This window comes from Lepisosteus platostomus, chromosome 10 (genome assembly GCF_059453375.1).
Source record: "Lepisosteus platostomus isolate fLepPlt1 chromosome 10, fLepPlt1.hap1, whole genome shotgun sequence".
NCBI lineage: Eukaryota > Metazoa > Chordata > Actinopteri > Semionotiformes > Lepisosteidae > Lepisosteus > Lepisosteus platostomus.
In genome coordinates this window covers 22,869,633-22,891,828 of record NC_142620.1, presented here as the reverse complement: position 1 = coordinate 22,891,828, position 22,196 = coordinate 22,869,633, and the positions used below count along the sequence as shown (strand labels likewise).

Below are 22,196 nucleotides of genomic sequence, written 5' to 3'. Positions count from 1 at the left end.
TTCATTTTATGCTGCACATAGAAACAGCAGCATTTATTTTACACAGAATCAAGCTGTAAGAAGCTGTTCTGCCTTTTTATTAATATAAATTTACATATGCCAAGAAGCAGCAGCTATTTTCTTAAATCATCACCAATTTAAAACATAATCATGGATTTCAATACTCAATATCTATTTTGTACAGGTTTTCAAGGAAACTGTATCCAAAGTGGCACAGCGGTTAGCAGTGCTGGGGCCCTGGGTGTGTAGAGTTTGTATGTTCTCCTCATGTGACTGAGGGTTTCTTCCAGGTGATTCAGTTTCCTTCACAGTCCATAGGGGAGTAGGGGTGTAACCCCGGCGTCCTGGCCAAATTTCCCATTGGCCCTTACCAATCATGGCCTCCTAATAATCTCCCCCTATGAATTGGCTACATTACTCTGTTCTCCTCCCTACTGATAGCTGGTGTGTGGTGAGCGTTCTAGTGCACTATGGCTGCCGTCACATCATCCAGGTGGATGCTGCACATTGGTGGTGGTGGAGGGGAGTCCCCATAACCTGTAAAGCGCTTTGAGTGGAGTGTCCAGAAAAGCGCTATATAAGTGTAAGCTATTATTATTATTATTATTATTAGTATCAACAATTACTTTGTATGCAGAAACATACAGTAGTTGGTTTGATTTTAAAATAAAACTAAGATAAAGCCCCACTCATGTGCTGGGGTACAAGTTAAGAAATGAAAGAATAGTGCTTTAACAAGCTCTGGCAGCTGACTGAATTGATACAAGACACTTCCGAATTTGTTTTATTCAACTCTGTTCTGAGTTTTCTGATTCAAACTGTAACTGTATGTAGGCTGGAATGCTTACGTAGGAGGAAAAATTCCAAAATGGGAAGGGGGAAAAAAAAGAAACAAAGGGAGAAGTCCGAGAGAAATTCTAAAAATAAACAAATACATTCCTTATGAACACTGCACACGGCAAAAATCTCCCAACAGCTAAAGAGGACGATGAAGTTTAAAAGTAAACATTTCAACAGACATTCAGAAAAGGTCATTTTTGTCTTAAATGGTTGGGTAACAAACAATTTATACTGTCTAGTCATGCAAGCTGACTAATATAGAGCATCTGCTTGTAAGAAATGCAAGATTTTGTGCAAGATGCAGCGTCAGCACATTTCTTTGACAAACAAGTATATGATTCCATGTGCTTAAAAAATACAGATATCGGCTGACAAGTGGAGCAATGCTTCTTGTTTAATGCAGCAATATTTCTTCAGGAGAAGTGATAGCTCCAGCTTCAGAGCACACAGTAATTCAGTCACGGCTGTGGGATTATCCTGCACTTATTCATTGATCCCTTAGAGCTAGGACACAGCCCATCCCTGCCGTATGACTGCCTATCAGAACAACTGAGCAAACTCCTCTGCTCTGATCGCATCCATTGTGGTTTAGCCTGGAAGGTGCAAGGAGCAGCTGAAACCCATCACAGCCATTTACACTGGAACAAGAGAAAACATCTGAATCAAGGAAAAGCTATCTTCCTGGGCACCTCAAACAAGAAAGGTTACTAACAAGGGGAGACCCTTCAGCTCATCTAGCTAGCTCATTTGGTTTCTGGTAGCTATTTGATCCAAGGATCTCATCCTAACTCAGAGTTAACATCAACAAAGTTCTCCCTGTTCTCAGTGCATTCCCATTAGTTTTTTTTTACTTGTGTTCCGTGCTTTGTGTTTTCCTGATAATTCTGGAGAAATCTGCTGGGTTGCAATCCTGAATCAAAACTAGTTGCAGTTTTCTCTTTTCAGTATTAAACAGATTCACTCCTTGTACACTCTTACTGAAATACATTCATGTAAGCCTAGGATCCGGTTGCATTTCCCCTTAACAGCAATCCTGATCTAAATTCTACATCTTTATCTCTATCTATTTAAACCAAGCCTTTGTTTACTGTATTGCTTCCTCACATGAAGAAAATGTGTCAACATAGACCACAAAGTTCTTTCTATAAAAAGTTACTTTAAGCACAATGTTCCCCATCAGATTTATAGTTTAAGTTTCTAATACTAACAAAGAACATTCAGCAGTTGTCAACATTCAATGTCCTCTACCTTGTTCATTTTAATGTTAGTCTGATCCATTAGCACTAAGCAGAGTAACCTAAAAATCCCTCACATAAACCGTATTTACACAAAAAGTCAATTCTAGGAATCCTTTGCTTAAAAAGCCATCTTTCCTCTAAACTGTCTAAAGATATTATAATATTAGTTTTAATATTTAATAAATATTTAATATTTAATTTTAATACAGAAAGAGGTGCATGAAGGCACACAGATTTTGCAAGGTGTGTTCACAGTAACATGGCCCTCCTCATCACAAGATAAGAATGTTCTACAAGGAACTGTGTTCCTGGAAAAAGCACACAAGCAATTTCAGCTGAAAGGATACAGAAAGGTTAAAAAATATAAACAACACACCCACACAGGTATGATTCTACTATTTATTTCTCAAACCAAAATCAAAGAAAAATAAAAAACTGGTTCTTGTACAAACCGGTACAAAACAGGCAGGTAGGTTCAAATCAAACAGTACAAAAGCACAATACATTTAATCGGTTAAACCACAACAACTGAAATTGCTTAAGGAAATGAGCCCAGCAAAGAAACCATTAAAAAAAAACCTGTGTTCCATAAACTAATAAAATGACACTCAACCAAAAAAAGGGTGGAATGTTTTTGCCAGGAACTGGAGCAATTTCATCTAATTAAAATCTCATTTCAGTGCTATTTTTGTAAAACAAAATGTACAGTATGATGATGTAGGAGCTGTAGGAAACGTACATAAAGACTTGCCCCCACACATTCACCACTATATCTAGTCAAGGAGTACCTAGGCTTAATTCATATCTTCTGTTTGGAATGTTTATAAATGTTTTCTTTTATGAAGTTGGAATGTGAAGTTATTTTCTTAATTACTCTATAAAGTCACATTCTTGTAAATTTTACAGACTCAACTCTCCTGCAACATCTCTTGTACTGCTTTGGTCATTTTACACTTTTTGAGATCCATACTCCATAACAGGAGAGTGAGTGCTAATTGGAGGAATGAAGCAACTCTCACTGACATCACTGCAAGTGCTGTACTGAGTATTCTTACTGAGCAAAAACTTTACCATTTTAAACATCAAAATTGCTCATTTGGGTTGCCAAGTCCTTTCTATTAGCTGTAAAGCATTCAGTTCTTTTGAGATAACTTTGCTAAAGTTCTTCATGGTGTGAGATGAACCACTCTGGATAAAGGTGGATAAACACAGGTTGTGTTTTCATATTATTAATGACGGCTGAAGAGCTCACAGCTCCCTGCTCTAATTAGGCTGACAATTTCAGTGTGGAGGTTGAGCAGTGATTAAAACTCAGAGGAGATGCACTTAGTGTGATAGTTTTATCTATTGACCTTTCTAGGGTGGTACAGAATCCGCATAGCCTACTTATATTAAGTAAGCAGTTTCCTTGCACAGTTTTAGTCAGAAAATGTAGAAGTTTTCAGGCATCAGCAATCAGCTTTATTAATTTTCTTTTAAAGTATAATTCATTCAGTTAATCCCCAGTTTCTAGAAAATATGTTTTTATAAAATGCCCGGTTTAAAGAAATGCAATGAATTGTGCTCAGTCAAGCACCAAGTCCTTAGATTTACTTTTTCAAAATAATTTGGCAAAACAGAAACAGATCAATTGATGTTAAACATTGTCAACTGTAAATAAATTGGGCTGAAGACTTTATAAAGAATGTGAGGATTGGAAGAGATTAGCTTTCAAATAAGGACACCTGAGCAGAACAACTAGGCAATTTCTCAGTGTGCATATCGACTGCTATGGCTCAGAATTTGCTAGCCTGAGTCTCGGTCATGTCACTAGCTAACTGGAACTGTGATGTTGCAAGTGGTGGCACACAACTGGCCAAGTACTGCTACTGGGAGCAGCTGTACAGTGTGGAGTGATCTTTCAGGCTAACAAAAATTCTTGCAACCTCCCAAGTATCTGCATCGTTGCAGTGATTTGATTGATGGGTGCAGAGCACTGGGCTGAAACACACTTTGCCATTTTTAAACATCAAAATTGCTAATTTCCTTGGAGCTGATGGGTCCTTTCTGTTTAATGTTAGTAACTACGTTCCTCTGGGTTTGTTTGAGACACTTTTGCTAAAACAAGTTCCTCCTTTTACTTGAATCGTTGGTCCTCTTGCATACGAAACAAGGCAAGGCCACAATGATACCAAACTCAAGATACGAAAAATACAAAAAAAACACTAGGTTCATCAGAGATATTCCCTAAAGAAATATAAAAATGCATAGTAGAAATCTAATGCAAATAAGTGAAAAAACACAAAAGTCAGCCCCCTAACCACAGCAAACCTACAGTACATTAGCGCTCTCTGGACTCCCCAATCACAAAACAACCACCCTTTTGTATGGAAGGTCTTCCCTATGACCATTTGGGTCTTCTCCAGGTACCCTGGTTTCCTTTCACACTCCAAACAAATGCTGCAAATGCATCTCTTAACTGCCTCTTGAATAAACCAGAGTGTGCACACTCTAGCAATGGATGGCTGTCCAGGATGTAATCTGTCTTGCCCAGGTTAGTCTCCAACTCACTGTGACACTTTACTGACTGAAACTAAGCACTTACTGAAAATAAATGGATGAGTGACCAAAGACCCTATCTAAAGGAATAAACCAGCTAACTAAAGGAATAAACCTTTACTTGTTCCTATCCACAATCATCTCCTAGTCTGTTGGTGTGGGAAGAGCAGTAACAATTATCTTCCTCCTGAGGAAGGCTTTGCTTTAGGTCAAAAAGAATGAGTCTGCCCCCCAAAATAGCAGAAATTTAAAATGATTTAAAAAAAAACAACAAATCATACATTGAGAACAGTCCAATTTCTGAAATTCCAGTAAATTAAGTGTTAAAAACATTTTTCAGGACCAAATGACACAATGTTAAGGTGCTTAACTGCAATTCTCATTACATGCAGAAAGACACAAATGCAATTTGTTGTTTATACCTTTCGGCATTATTCCCAAAGCCTAGTTTAATAGATTTGCATTATTTTCACCTTAGGGTTTATCTATAAGGCCAAGTTCTTTTTTTCTTTATATCCTTTAACGGTCTAACTGGTCTGCAAGTAATAAATACTGTCACTGGTCACCTCTATGTACATATGTGCTCAGAATGTATGGAAAGAAAAGGTGTGCGTTTTCACCTAAGCATTAAATGTGAAGTCTTACTATACACCCTTAAATCTGATTGGTATCCAATGGAGTACATTCCATTGGAATATTTTAAAAAATAATTTTTGGACTCTGTAACAGTGGCAAAATGAACAACAGCAAGGAACTGCTCTGTGGCTGTGCGACGTGCTGCCTGTGTGGTGCAGATAAAGTGTTATTGATCGCCTACAGAGCACGGCACAGACTAGAGGTGTGTCTGCCTGGGGGTTGTCTGTTCTGTCCTGCAGTAGAAGCTGATTCAGCTGCTAAGAGCTCTCTCTGGGACTGAATAAATATTTTAACTGCCGGTGTATCTTTCAGATTGATGCACACAAGGCTGCCGTGCTCCTACCCAATATGCGTTTGTAGCGCGTGGGTATGGACAAAGCCGGACATAAGAGTAAAAGCTATACTGACAGCGCACACACACAGCCAGGCAGAAGAGATGAAGCAATAAAGACATTGCACAAAAGCCGTGAAAAGGAAAGTTCTTTCCTCTCCTACTCAGAATTCTCTGGGCACAAACTCACAGCAGGCTGAACAAAGCCAGAGTGTTTCTGGGATGCTCAAAGCGACATCTCAGCACTTCCACCACCAACAGGGGCAAATATGACAGCCTACTGGAGCCAGCTGCTACCCCAGAGTCCCGTCAATTGATTATCTGTTTCTTACGGCCCCCTCCTCTTTCATCTCCAAGCTCCAAGGTGCTGCACTACAATTGTGCTAGCGAACACAGCGAAATGACCTGAAGCAAAAAATATCAGCACTGACCACAAAAAAAATAAATAAACAAGCCATTCGCAGAATGCCGTGTTTATAAAACACATACATGGGCCACTGGGCACAAGTTTCTACTAGCTTTGTAAAAAAAAAAATATGTCCTTGAAGGTTTGAACAGAGCTCTCTCTACAGTTTCAGAGCCTGAAGCCATTATGACATCAAGAGCTAATAATTCTTAAACAGTTTGCTTCTGGCGACCATAGATTAACCTTAAATGGCCAATACAATCATTGTCTGTTACCCTGGCATTGTGCTGAATCTTTGCGGCTGACGGACTTATAAGTGTATGAAGAAAGAGAACAATGCATCCACTGCAGAAAAAGCTCAAAGCACCTGCTTTAAATGAGAGACAGGGTTGGGCCAAGAAGTAGTCTTCAGGGAAACAGAACAGACAGCTCCCAATAGACAGCAAATTTAGGCCTCTTTTCTTGTAAAACTTAACAGCAGATGCTGGATGGTCAAAGCAGGAATATTGATGTTTGGTATTGATGTGAAATCTGATCAGTGCTTTTTGCTTGCCTCAGATCCCACCTGTACCACTGCTTCTACAATTTCCCTTCCCTTTTGATTCCATTGAAGACATAACGTTAAGCCAGTGAAGAAAAGCTTCTACATGAACTGTATATACACACAACCTATTACCTATTAGAAGTGATTGTGGAAAAACATCAAATACCTACATTTAACTACTTTATGACACTTGCACAAAATGTTTTTAGATAGAAATAGAAGGTAAAGCTGATATAGGGTATAGGTTGTGCATAGACATCCATTCACATATGCTGTCAAGTCATTATAGTTATGCAATGAAGTATATTATTTTCTAATTAAAAATATTTTAAGTTGAATTGGAACCATTAATACAACACTTGAAGACTTAATTCCACCTATCTCCTGCATGAAGCACTTTTGGTCAATTTTTCCCACCAAATACCAAATTCTCAATACATTCTCCCACAGTGATCCTTCAATTTTCAATTTTCTATGTCATCGCGAGCATTGAGTATTGTTCACAATAAACAGTGAAACACACCCCAGAGAGCACAAGTGGAAATTACATTGAAGTGCATTTTAAACTGAGAACAGGAGGCACTTCTTTACCCAAAGGGTTGTAGGAGTATGGAACAAGCCGATACTTCGGGCTTCCTTTGAGAAACGGCTGGATGAGAGAGAGTTCCAAATGGCCCAGATTGACTAAAGGGCCTCCTTTTTTGTAACCTCTTATATTCCTTAAAAAACATCATTTCAAAAACAAGATGGGATGGGATACAAAATTGCAAAAAATACATTTCCGTTTTGATGACCACAAGAGACCTACATCTTTTGTGCTGTGCAGCCCATTTTGTGCCGTATATAATTATCTACCTCAAAGAATTTACTAAAGGAAGTTCAAGGCCTCCCCGTGTGAAGTAATTCTAATTTTGCTTTTCTAAAAAAACGTTGCTCATAAGCAGTACTGTGCCCACCAAGAATCTGGTAATTAATGTTTACTTTCTCTATTCTACTGTGAGAGGGGTGTGGGAGAACAGGAACTGCAGATTTACATAATGCCTGAAGACACTGAGATAAGATTCTAATAATTTGCATGGCTTGTTGTCTCAGGATAAAAAACAGTTTTTCTGCTTTTGGACATACGGTGAACTTCTTTTGTATTTTTTGTTGGTGGCCTTTGGTACGCAGATGCATCAAGGACACCCAGATAGCTTGGCGTCCTCCCCGGTTGTCCTACAGTGACTACAGTGCCAGGTTATCTTAGCTGTTGTTCTAATGATGACGGGCTTCAGGTGATGACACTTCAGACGGGCTGCCAGAGGTATTTCAACTCTCACTGAGCAGATTAATTTTAAAAAATACAGTGCCTTGCGAAAGTATTCGGCCCCCTTGAACTTTTCAACCTTTTGCCACATTTCAGGCTTCAAACATAAAGATATAAATTTTTTATTTTATGTGAAGAATCACCAACAAGTGGGACACAATTGTGAAGTGGAACGAAATCTATTGGATTTTTGAAACTTTTTTAACTAATAAAAAAATGAAAAGTGGGGCGTGCAAAATTATTCGGCCCCTTTACTTTCAGTGCAGCAAACTCACTCCAGAAGTTCAGCGAGGATCTCTGAATGATCCAATGTTGTCCTAAATGACTGATGGTGATAAATAGAATCCACCTGTGTGTAATCAAGTCTCTGTATAAATGCACCTGCTCTGTGATAGTCTCAAGGTTCTGTTGAAAGCGCAGAGAGCATCATGAAGACCAAGGAACACACCAGGCAGGTCCGTAATACTGTTGTGGAGAAGTTTAAAGCCGGATTTGGATACAAAAAGATTTCCCAAGCTTCAAACATCCCAAGGAGCACTGTGCAAGCGATCATCTTGAAATGGAAGGAGTATCAGACCACTGCAAATCTACCAAGACCTGGCCGTCCCTCTAAACTTTCAGCTCAGACAAGGAGAAGACTGATCAGAGATGCAGCCAAGAGGCCCATGATCACTCTGGATGAACTGCAGAGAACTACAGCTGAGGTGGGAGAGTCTGTCCATAGGACAACAATCAGTCTTACACTGCACAAATCTGGCCTTTATGGAAGAGTGGCAAGAAGAAAGCCATTTCTCAAAGATATCCATAAAAAGTCTCGTCTAAAGTTTGCCACAAGCCACCTGGGAGACACCCCAAACATGTGGAAGAAGGTGCTCTGGTCAGATGAAACCAAAATCGAACTTTTTGGCCACAATGCAAAACGATATGTTTGGCGTAAAAGCAACACAGCTCATCACCCTCAACACACCATCCCCACTGTCAAACATGGTGGTGGCAGCATCATGGTTTGGGCCTGCTTTTCTTCAGCAGGGACAGGGAAGATGGTTAAAATTGAGGGGAAGATGGATGCAGCCAAATACAGGACCATTCTGGATGAAAACCTGTTGGAGTCTGCAAAAGACCTGAAACTGGGACGGAGATTTATCTTCCAACAAGACAATGATCCCAAACATACAGCAAAATCTACAAAGGAATGGTTCACAAATAAACGTATCCAGGTGTTTGAATGGCCAAGTCAAAGTCCAGACCTGAATCCAATCGAGAATCTGTGGAAAGAGCTGAAAACTGCTGTTCACAAACGCTCTCCATCCAACCTCACTGAGCTCGAGCTGTTTTGCAAGGAAGAATGGGCAAGAATTTCAGTCTCTCGATGTGCAAAACTGATAGAGACATACCCCAAGCGACTTGCAGCTGTAATCGCAGCAAAAGGTGGCTCTACAAAGTATTAACGCAAGGGGGCCGAATAATTTTGCACGCCCCACTTTTCATTTTTTTATTAGTTAAAAAAGTTTCAAAAATCCAATAGATTTCGTTCCACTTCACAATTGTGTCCCACTTGTTGGTGATTCTTCACATAAAATAAAAAATTTATATCTTTATGTTTGAAGCCTGAAATGTGGCAAAAGGTTGAAAAGTTCAAGGGGGCCGAATACTTTCGCAAGGCACTGTACCTACCAGCAGATGTGCCCTTGGTTGCCTAACCAATAAAACTACAAAGACCGTGCTCAGCACTGTTCTACACAGCGCCCCCTGTGGCAAAGAATTATGAGATGGTGAAATGAAGCATTTATGTTTAGAAAGAGCACCCGCTGAGTAACAGCATATAGTGCAAACTATACATTGTAGTGTTACTAAATTCACTGTAGGATGATAATAATAACAATATGGCCAGCGGCCATATCAATCTACAACCCACAACTGGCAACCCACTGAAGCTAAGCAGGTGTGAGCCTGGTCAGTAACTGGATGGGAGACCACCTGGGAAAAACTAAGGTTGTTGCTGAAAGAGGCGTTAGTGGGTCCAGCAGGGGGCGCTCACCCTGCTGTCCATGTGGGTCCTCATGCCCCAGTATAGTGACAGGGACACTATACTGTAAACAGGCGCCATCCTTCGGATGAGATGTAAAACCGAGATCCTGACTCTCTGTGGTCATTAAAAATCCCAGGGCGTTTCTCAAAAAGAGTAGGGCTTTAACCCCGGCGTCCTGGCCAAATTTCTCATTGGCCCTTACCAATCATGGCCTCCTTATAATTCCCATCTAGGAATTGGCTTCATTACTCTGCTCTCCTCCCCACCGATAGCTGATGTGTGGTGAGTGTTCTGGCGCACTATGGCTTTCATCGCATCATCCAGGTGGATGTTGCACATTGGTAGTGATGGAGGGGAGTCCCCATTATCTGCAAAACACTTTGAATGGAGTGTCCAGAAAAGCGCTATATAAATGTAAGCAATTATTATTAATAACAACTGACCTCACAGTTTTCATTCCTGCTAAACAGTTTCACACATTAAAGACAACAACCAGGCCTTCTTTCAAGAATGGATGAGATCCTTGGGTCAATGAGCTACTAACTACCTAACAGGCTAGATGAATGCTCTCGTCTCCTTCTTATCATATATATGCTTTGAGCTCAGTCAAGTCATGACACAAGGAAAAAGTCACCCGTTTCAACACTGAACTTGACCCTCTTTAATCCGGGATGTGAATCAAAACACAGAGGAAGATGAAGGAGCCAGCAAGAGAGAAAGAGAAAGTGAGGGAACGATAAAGCAGATAGACAGCAACACTGCTCTTGTCTGTTGTGCATGTGTGTGCTCTCGTATTATAACCCAACTGGGGAGGCTTTTAAGACAGTGTCTCAACAAAGATAACTCCAGTCAAACAAACAATGTGGGACTGTCCCCACAGTGGAAATCACTTTTTATTAGAATCCAAATGGCATCTTGTTTTTAATCTTTTTTTTTTTAAATGCCAGAACTATTTGTCTGGAGTCTAGTGGAGTGCAGAAGATTAAAAAGGAACAGAGCGAGCAGTAAGGCAAGGTCCTCACAAAGACAGAACACAAATATGTGTAGGCGTACAGTTCTACCATTTAAATTTTAATGCAGCTGAAGCCACCCGGACCTAATTTGCCCAGCCCCTGTGGAGCCCGGCTGATTGCCAAGAAAAATCTAAAGAGAGAGCGCCACATCGTGAAATTCAGGCAGCCCAAGGGAAAGCCAGTTCTCCAAGAACAAACCAAATTGTCTCCCTCACAGGAGACCTCACCCCCCTTACAGTATACTGCTGCCCATGGCAGCACAGCATAAACCTGACAGCTTTCTTTGATCTTTTTCTCAGCATGCCGCTTAATCTCGTTCTTGTCAGGAAGCCTCTTCAACACACTAGGAACCACCACAGGTCTTAATGTAGTCCATAAACGCAATGCCACTGTCACCTTACCTCATATGCAACTGTACTTTTAGGCGACTGAGGGGAAAAGCATTACGAATCACTCGGAAAAATATAAGAGATATTGATTATAGCAGTTATTGAAGCAACCGATTTAAGAAACTGTAGAGAGCTACTGTAGTTAAGTACTGTTCTTTTTAGAATTTGCTTGTGTCATTTTAGAATGACATACTTTTTAGAATTTGGGGGTGTCATTTAGCCCATCGTGTTCTTTAGGTTTTGTTTCAGACACAAAAACCTCCCTCTCCAAAGAAAAGGACAGAAAAGGTAAACAAATGCATTTCTAATAATCCCAAAAACACAGGGAAAGAAAGTTTGCAGTTCTGTTAATGTCTTTGGTGTTTAATTATACTTTCATGTCAAAGACGCTCATTAAAAAAAGCAGCAGCGACCACAGGCATTTCCATGTCCTCCAGTTCAGAAGTCTGCTCTCAGTTCACTTCACCTTTTAAATTCAGAAAATGCCTAAGGTGCTATAAGTTACCGCTTCTTGAAACAATAATGAAGTGTCAAACAACAAACAGTAAGACAATTGGTAATGAACACTAAAAGGAGAGTATTCTTCACACTGTGACTACCTGTGTCTTGCTGATTTTATACAATCTCATCGACTTCAGCAATTCTCTTTGGCAATGGCATTTCTATAACAAACATTCGCTCCCTTTCTCCGCTCTGAAAACTGCTCAAGCTTCAACACTTAGTTGAAGTCCTCTACTCTCTCCCTCTATTCATCCTATAATCTCTATACTAATATTTTGTTAAGTTTATAATCACTAACTATTGTTCTATACAACAACGATAAGTACTGCATCACAATTCCAACTAAAGTTACAGGTCTCAGCTCCTGCTGAACCCTGTTACCGCACACGGGGAGAGTTAGGATGTGCGGGCAGACTCCTCCAACCAGCCCACTATCAAGCAACTTGTCTCTCAACACTCTCGGGCTCCATAGCTCCATACAGGTGGTTTGGTACCAATTGGAAGCTGACATCTTCATGACCCCGCAAGTGTCAGGGAAGCTGCAGGGGGGCCCCTCGTCTCCTTCAGCACTCTTAAAACCTGAATTAAACCTCCCCTAATTCTTTTGATTTTTTTAGCTGCTGTACAGAAATTGGCAGCCCTGAAATCTTCCTCAAGTCAATATATTTAAACCCCGTATTGTAATGCGATTGCCCTTCTTACATGCAAACCTCGCTTTAATACCACTGAAAAAATCTTTTCCAACTCTAGAGCAGCTTCACAATTCATACTGTCCAGTTAGCAAAGAATTTGATATCTTCCTTATGCTGTAATTGCAGCCATAACTCTCTCTCTCTGGGTAGAAAAGAGATGAACACAAGCTTTTGTTGTCCTTTCGCACAATCTGCAATCTGACCACATCCACAAAACAGGTGTTTGATGAAAAGCACACAATCCAATTGTGCACACAAAACCGAAAGCCCGCAGGAAATAAACCCATTTTCTTATTACTTTACTTCTCCTCTTAGGTTCTCCACTAGCATGTGAGGATTGATGTACAGTTTAGGATCTCGGCTCTGCCTGACTGTAACATAGTGCAGGCGACTCATGGATCTGATTCAACTGTAACATTCATCAGAACTTGCACACTTGCACATTTCTAAAATGCCTACTGAGCAGATGCTTGAGTGTAATACAAATGCTGATTAAAAAAACAGTGAGGAATTCACAATGCTATGGTGGATCCTTTAATATTTTTATTATTTATAGGGAAAGAGTATCAAGAACACTGACAAATTAAAAATAACTACTCTACAGCTTTTCATATTTGTTCTAATCTGCAGATTTATCACTTGAAAACTGCTGTACAATTAAATCTTTAACTTCATGTTGTTTGATGCTAGTTAAAACTTACCTCTAAAAAAGTATAACTTTTAGACTATAGTAAATGGCAATTATTATTTTTTGCTTTAAATAATAACAGTTCATTCTCTTAACAAACCTCGCATTGGTTACAAGCACCTGAAAAGACATGTCTAGCAGATTGGCTTCTCATTATAACGATCGAGAATTTTCATTTCTGACTTCTGACTTTTAACCTGACAATGGAAGAATCAGAGAGACCTGCTTTATTGATTATTGACATACTGTACAATATGTACAACTCTAAAAACACTCTTTGCATCCAAGGGAAGCACTACCCATCTTGGAAAGAGCTTCTGCATGATTCTTTTGGGATATCACAAATCAGAACACCCTACAGCCCAGGCTGCTTTTCTAATTTTCGCATAATATGAGATTCTATCTTATATTGTCTTTTGTACTGGCTGCAGGCTCTTTAGTGCAACTCAATATTGCTAATTTCTTCTTCTCGCAACTCTTTCTGCTTTCTCCTCGCCAGCTGGAGAACTGTGAAGGAGTATTTAAAGGCATGTATTTATCTTGACAGACGTTCATCGTCCATTTTCTAACCGTTTCCTCCAATTCAGGGTCTTGGGGAAGCCAGAGCTTATCCCAGACAAGCTATGGGTACAAGGTGGGGTAGTCCATCACAGGGCACACAGAAAAACACACACACAGTCACATCGGGTCCAATTTCCCCAGAAGCCAATTAACTTTCCAGCATGTCTTGGGACTGTTGGAGGAAACACATGAACATGGGGACAATATAGATATCCACACAGATAGCACTACATTTCCAGAATTTAATCCAGAGCCCCAGCACTGCGAGGTGCCAACGTGCCATCCTCCTGGCTTGGCTGACATTTACCAGATAGTTTTGGAGGTTTCTCAACCTCAAACACAATGATTAAGGGAATCTCACAGATTAAAAGACAAGTTACTTAATAGTTTTCCTTGTCAAAACAATGGAGCCATTGTTTATTACTGTGTTTGGCATAAAATGATCATGTGAGACTGTTGAAGTCTAACTTGTGATAGAACTGAGGTGGTCCTGAAGACCCAGAGTCTAGCAGGTCTGCATATGAAACTTCAATTTGGTAAAAGCCTGAAAGAACACGTGCATTTTGATTCATCACTTAGAAATGTAATTGGTTCAAGAGTCAGGAATAGCCAAACTACAACCTGTGGGAGTTACAGGGTGAAGCCGATATTTACATATCAAATTATCTGCAAAATACATACTTGAAAAAAAAACAAATCGTCTGCTTTAGTGGCCAAAAGGAAACTGTTCCCACTCTTTGCAAATAGATGAACATGTCTTAAGGCTGACCTATAAAACCAACTGGGGGGCAGCTCTCCAGGGCAATGGTTGGCCACTACTGGCAAGAGGGTTTCATAACAGCAGGATTTAGAGCAGGGTTACTCAATACCCTGCCTGTGTCCACTCACTGATGATTTTACAGCACCGATTGCCTCTTATCCCACTAATGAGCAGTTAAATAATTACACTGTTGGCTATAGCAAAACTTATTCCTCAGAGTGGTCTGGAAGGGTGATAGACTGAATAGGCCTTGGGTAGTTCTTGGTACACATGCTGGCTCAGAGCCCTAAAATGAGAGAGGGAAGTGCCTTAAAGAAAACCAGGCCTTATTTAGCAGAAAATGCATATATATTACAAAGTTATCAAATATCAGTAAAGTATTTTAAGTGCTACCAATTTGTTTGCCTAAGAAGTGCCATGAATCCAACCAGCAAACAATTTAAAAAAAGAAAAATCCCTTTATGGTGCTCACTAAATACAGCGCTGGCTTATTGAGAAGTTACCAACATTGGCTTGTTAACACTGGTGATAGGGTTAGGGGCAACTTCACAGTGTCTTTCAATTTCCTATTCAAACCATTGCCGTTTCAGTTTGGCAAATGTGATAAGGAACAGGAATTGGTCTGTATGAGGGAACTTAGTATTGAAACACTGGAAATGACCCCCCACCCTATCAACTGGCGCAGTTGCTGGATTACAATGCAAGAAAACAAAAATCAATGCGTGATGAAGATGAATCCTTGACTCTCTGCCCCTGTTACAAGCACACAGGTCGAGTTCTGCTACATTACTCGAAGATGACTCTGCAGAAATCGTTGCCATTGAATGATGGGAAGCATTGAATGTCTTAAAGCGAGAAAGTTGTTAAAGCCTGAATCATTACCTGCATCCTGTCTCAACTCCATGGTGAATGCTGACACAAGATGCTGGGACTAAGAGGATGAAAGCCTGCTGCTCCCTGTCACACCGTCCATCAATCCCCTGCCTCCCTGTGCTTCCAATGTCACTATAGAAGTGAGGTTGTTCTAATCTGCACAGTACTGTTGTTCTGAAATATTTCATAGATATTCTCTTAAGGCAACTGCACATTTCTTGTATTTCAATATAATGTACCCTCCCCCTTTACATCTTGCAGCAGTGACTACTGCATGGCAATCAGTTAAAGACAGGCAAACATGCCCCTCCACACATACAAATCCTCTACTGCCACACTGCTAGACCCACAGTGCTTTACAGGAGCCGTCCTTGGCTGACATCACTGCAAGCCTGCAGGCTCAGGAGTCACTATTCAGCCAGAGAGTCGCCTGACCAACTAAATCCCTACCCCAGGCAACAATCAGCCAAACGACATGCCACCCTAGGGTAATTTGGGCTCAGCCAAAAACACAGGACACCTGGGCCATAGAGCTCAGCCTGTATCCAGAGCGAGCCCCTTGACTGGCTGAGCCAATTGGTAACCTCCAGAATGTGGATATTTGTACCTGAAATGGACAGTCTTACAGGACCTAACCAGTTGAGGCTGTGCCCAGAAACCAGCTGAAAGAATGAAAGAAGCCATTACTGTTACAATCTGATGAGAAAAAAACATGCAGTAAACAGTAATTAACACGGTTGCTACTTCGAAGGGCACTAAGGCATACGATATATAATGATCTCTAATTGTGTGGTCAGTGAGCTGTTGCTGTGCGCCAGTCTTCAAATGTAGGTCAGCAGTTCCCAGTTGCCCAGATATGAACTGTAATTGACCTACTTCCTCCGTGTCCTGTGGCATTGTTTTGACTGGGTTTTCTTCCAGACTCTCCTGTCTATTTACCTACTGTCAGCTGTATTTAGGTACACGTGTACAAATCAACAGATGAGAGTACTCTCTCCCTCTGATCCTGAAAGAGCTGTGTCACCATAATACAACCTTATGGCAGCGTGACCTTCAGCAAACTACAGACACCTCCAACAGGTGCACAGTGTGGCAAAACTAAAGGCAATATACTAATGTGTGTTGTCAAAACCAGTAACAAATTATGAAGGCCATTTACATTAAAGCATATTTAAAAAGAGAATGCATGCAATGCTCTTGCTTATTAAAACTAACAGTGGGATACAAGTACAAGCCTTTCCAATTTGATGCAAGTAATATGTGCCTTGCCTTATCTGACTACATTCAAAATGACCTCCCTGCATTTCGAAATATCTTCAGTTATTAGAATTTAAGTAAATATGCCATTATCCCCCAGTAAAGTATAAGTTGAGCAACTAACTTCCCACTCTGATAGTACAGCACACCTCACCAGCGTAGAGACTCCAGTTTGATCGAAAGGTATACCTGTCACCTATTGGGCGTGAGAAAGTCTTGACATTCACTCAAAGACAATCAAAGAAAAGAGCGCAGCCTGATTTACTAACTCTGTCTATTGCAAACAACTGATCCATTTCTGGTTTTATGAGTGGAAAGTTCTTATAAAAGCCCAGGTGGCTGGATATATCAAGCTTTGCACAGATGTATGTGTCAAATAATAAAATATTCACTGCATAACCTAATTTTTTGCATAACAACCTGCAATCTGTAAAAAAAGGAAATTGGGCAAGGAACTCTGTAGAGGCCAGTCTCATCCAATATCCTTGGAATGCAGGGTGTATCCATTCTTTCAGGCTGAAACGTACAACCTAAGCTATAAATTTTAGACAATCAAAAATGTTTGCACATGCTCACGTGGGCGTAAAATCACAACCTTTGCTCTTAACATTCAATTTTCACTCAGATATCTATTACATCTGTACAAACTGTGGAGAACTGCTAGCCAATGGGCAAGTTAACAACTTATGATATCTATAAAGCAACATTGCCCCCACATAAAATAAATGCCCACTGCTCCTGTTCATCTTTATGAAAGTAACCTGGAAACAAGAAAACAAGCAAATTAATAAATGCAACCTGTAGTCTCCACATAGTACAAGTGGTCATTAACCTCAGTAAAACTCCCAGTTTAGTCAGCCTGCATCTTGCAGCCCCCTATTGGATTTCATGTGATGGTAATGACTCAAGATACACAACTGAAAACAGGAGCTTCTTGTTTGCACAACAGGCTACTGGCACATTATATAAGTTGCCCACACTCATGCCATAGATGCCGGTTCCCCAGAGTTCAAAGTGGTCAACAGGGTGGGTAGTAAAGACTCCTATTGCTTGTTACCTGTATTCTGTGGTTACATTCCCTTCAACCTGTAGTTTATCTGCAACCTCTTAAGTGATGTTTTCTGCCAAGGTAACGCGTTAATGACTTAACCGTTCCTCCTATTTGCTATGCTGAGTTAACTGACGTTAGAAACTGGCTGTGGGCTGGAGGACTGAACTGTCTTTGAGTCGGATGTAATTTAAATTTGCCTTTGGCTTCAGCTATTACATCATTTTTAGTTTGCTTAATAAAATCCTCATTTGCGGGAATTCAACACCTCTGTCAGTCCTCTGCAACCTCTTTTAATGTTTGAACGTTGCTTCTGTCTAGATTCTATCGCCTCTAGCATTAGTTCATGTAATTGGCTTCATTTTTTCTAACTCAATTCTGATATACTGTGGTGGACTCATTTTCCCCATCTCACATCATTTTCTGAAACATGCTCTTCTAGGATCAAAAATTTGAAGCCACTCACCCCCTTTATAGAAAGTATTGCACCACTTTCTTTTTTCATGGATAGAAAATGACAGTTTTAAATACCACTGTACAAATTATTTTGATATATTATTTCTAGCTTTTGGCAAAAAAAGAAACATGCTAGTAATAGGTACTGCATTTAACTGCAGTTTCTTAGTTAAATACACAATTTGTTCAATCGATTTACCAGCTAAACAGGGGTCTCCAAATTTGGTCCTGGATAGCCCCATTCCAGTTATCGTTATAGATTACCCTAAACCATGCGCTTTTTAAAGAAACTGATCACTTTTCACACAAATGGTCCCTGAAGTCTTTTGAGTTGTGATCCAAATGATCTCTAAATAACAACAGATCACTGCACCAATGTAGATGATTGGAGGGAAATTGTTCCAGGCCTTCAGAAATTAAGGATTTAAAGTTAGCCTATAAAACCTGTTGGACTTGGGCTGTCCGGGACCAGGGTTCAAGATCACAGAGTTAGATGGACCAAAAGACAAACCTCTTTCAAGATTCTGTTGTACAAATGAGCACAGTGAAATTCTGTGTAAAGTTTAGAATTAGCTGTATTATTCAGTGTTTTATATTGATCCAAGATGATTTACATCATATAATTGGCTTGTTCCATTACATTCAGCAGCAAAAGACATTGCAACATTTTATTTTTCTTCAGTTAGATTTCAAATCTGACAATCTTGTTTTTCACCACATTGAGGTGTTAGAACACAGTATATATTTTAAAGTGCAATTTTAATTTAAAACATAAACTCCATCTACAATGTTTTTAATGGGCTGCTGCTGTACACAATAAGAACAGTAATTATTTGCCTTTAAACTGTGCTTTACTTATTGGAAGGGATACCCTCCAGTGACATTCGCCTAACCTTCAGTAGATAACTGAGCAGATCAGGTGGAGGACGAGAGAGAAATCACTTCCAATGGGGAAGACTTCACAAGCTCCCAAGGGGAATTCAACCAGGGTACCAGGGTTTAGACCCTTATTCTTACAGCCTCAGTTTCATCTTAAGGAAGGAACCTCCTACAGCACAGTGACCCCCTGTCAACCTTCTGGAACTTCACGCAGCACATACAGCTCCATCTTCACCACTTGGTGCAGAAATACAGGAGGCAGCGCCACTTCATGAATTCTTAACATTTAGAAACTGTTCATGTTTTTTTCTACGAAGTTGCAATCAAGATGTCATTATGGACTCAAGAATGCGCCTTACTAGACCACAACACCAGTCTGTGCCTGAGAACATAATGTCAGAAAAACAGGACTAACAGAGCAACAATGAATATTCTCTATGGGCCATGGTCCCTCAAACAAATATGGGTACAATTATGTAATCTAAATATTGAATGCATTCCCTAGTATGGCTGGCTACATGTTTTATTTTCTGCAAAAAAACAACCTATGTGAACCTAGAACATATCTATCTCCGACTAAAAGTATTTACATTTAAAATTAATTCTGTTAATTCTGACTAATACAAAAAGTTCATTTTAAAAATATAGCATTTCTACAACTGAATCTTTTTAAAGATAAACACCCCGCTTCTTATTAGATTTAATCCTATTAAAACTTAATAAAACAGTGCTATATAAATACGTTTAAGCAACAACAGGATGGAACAACATTTGAAACAACGTGGAAAAAAGTTTTGGTTCAGAAGAGGATGCTAGGAGAAAAACAAAGATACAGTAGATGCCCAGAATAATTTTGAGAAAAACAACCGACTTTACTGAAATAAAATCAACAAACAACAATATTTAACAACCTACCGTCGGAGACCAGAAAGTGGATTATCATTTATAAGTGGTACATGTACCACTTTCTAATATTAATTAATTTTTACCTGTTAGGATATAGTAAATGAACACCCGCTCAGACTGCAACACACAGCAAGAGCAATAATATACCTCACGGTCAGACATCGACCATCAAAACCACAGGGAAGCGACGTTTGTTTTGTGGAAATGTTTTATAGCTTTAATTTGGAAAGCAGAGCAAACAAGCGCCGTCTTTGAACCTTGAGCTGCAAGGCAGGAAAGCTGTAGCGAAGTTGTGCAGAAGAAAGTGATGTGACACCGGCACCGCAGTCTGTGAATTGATGTTTCAGCAGAAAGCAATGCCATCTTTCGCGGTTTAAAAATCGTCCTCTTTTTCCATTTACAAAGTCCGCAAAGCGCCAGCTTCAGTACACACTGTAATGAACTTCTATCCGACGTGTTAACAAATTGCCACTGAAAACCCAATTAAGAAATGCCATACGCAATCCAGTTTTAATACTGCTACAATGTCTGGAGACTGCTTCACACACTTGGAAAGTTACGGCTTACAATCGCTTTCACTTTGACCTAAGCTAGTGAATAGCACACACAAGTAAGAACCGTACCATACCGGGCCAGTACAGGCGGTCCGTCTGACTTTATACGGCCATCACGCACATTTCCAAGCTTCGCAGCTTCCAAGGTGGAAACAGCTCTTTGATTGCGGTCCGGTGCGAGTGCCGTTTCCCCACAACTGGCCAACTCGGGCAAAGACACCCAACAACACCAGATGCATGTAACAAACAGCAGGTAGCACGGCCAGCGGACACCAGGGCAGCTCTTACCTGGGAATGCAACTAGGCGAGGACCCGTCTATTTCCCAGGTAGCGAACAGGTTCATCGGAACGGGTCTGTTTAAAGCCCCGCTCCCGGGGAAACTGAGCCGGCCGGTTCTCTCCGCCATGGTCCGTCAGACACGCGACAGAAGAAACAAAAAGAAATGTCTGTATATAAATATATCTGTGAACGAACAGCAAGACTTATTTTGAAGATGCACGCAGCGGGTTTCGGCTTAGTGCAATAGTGCTGACCGCATCCGAAAACACTTCTCCGTCACGTCTCCGCGCTCGTTTCCATGTCTTTATTTTTTTCCTTGTGAATTCCGAAAGCTCAGTGTTTGGGAAGACAGGTCTGCAGTACCGTGCTTTCACCGCCACCCCCAGGAAATAACGTCATTGCATCTGCCCAGTGATCCACGGCGTGTATACTGTACATACCAACTCGCTCGCAAGCCGCGGGAACATCCCAGCCGTGCTCGTTTCTCTTCTTGGTTAATGCCTTAGATAAGTTTAAAAGCAAAAATAAACTACCTGAGATAAATTTGAGAAATATCATTCATAGTATGAATTTATTTCCAAGAATTGAATGCAAATGTATTTGAATGTGCACTTTTTGTTAAAATCTTTTCTTGGAAGCTGTTAAATAAGTGATAAAATCTTGCAGCTTCATGATATAGTCGTAATGATTTTGAACTGTTCGAAGGGCTTGCTGCACATAACGCTTAGTGGTGCGGTGCGGTGCGGTGCGATTGCTGCAGCTCAATATTCAGCAGAATTCCCCTAAAAAGATTAGCAAATTTATAGATTATCCACCTTCCAAAGGTCGTTTCGAGATGGAAAGCTGTATACACTAGGTCGCTTGCCCATCGCAATGCGGTCAATAGACGCTGCCGCATTCAAATAAACCGCCGCCTTTGAAAGTAAGAACTCTTGCTCACAGGCATTGTACTGCAATTAGGAAAATACATAATTCGTCTGTCTACAGGCGGTGCTAGCTAATTTAGTGTCGGTACAAGGTGAGGTAATGACGTTACAGGTACTATCACACGAAGTCTTTGTTGTTTCTGATGGAGACGACTATAATACTAATGATTTAGGGGTGGCTTAAAATGTGTACTGCACGTACATTACTAATTTCCCTTAAATGTTTTTATTTTTACATACAGAATAAATTCCATGGCGATTTTCTATTGAAATATCGTTTTAAGATAGCGGTTAATCTTGATCTGCATTTCGTAGTACAAAAAGCAGCCTTTTTGAGCAGAGTGGCATAAACGCCGTTGATCATTGGCATGGATCGTGACCCCCCTTGACCCTGTTTTACACTTAGTCCAGTTTTGAGTAGAGCAAGGAAATCAATACTGGAGTTTTCCTCTCCTGCTCTCCTGGTGGCCAAGCCCTTTTATAGTCCCAACACTGCAATCTTTTTCCATCTCAATTCTTCTTACTCAAATCCTTGTATGCAGTGC

General features: G+C 40.4%; 1 protein-coding gene across 4 annotated transcripts in view; it reads right to left on the bottom strand.

The window, feature by feature from the left end:
• Positions 1-21,117, bottom strand: part of pacs2 (phosphofurin acidic cluster sorting protein 2) — a 130,492-nt gene extending 109,375 nt beyond the window's left edge. For all 4 annotated transcript variants that reach the window (XM_088648839.1, XM_088648841.1, XM_088648840.1 and 1 more), the window contains exon 1: positions 20,734-21,117. In XM_088648839.1, coding sequence (XP_088504965.1) covers positions 20,734-20,852 — 119 coding nt within the window. In that variant the 5' untranslated portion in view covers positions 20,853-21,117. The remainder of the gene's footprint in view (positions 1-20,733) is intronic.
• Positions 21,118-22,196: the final 1,079 nt, after the last annotated feature.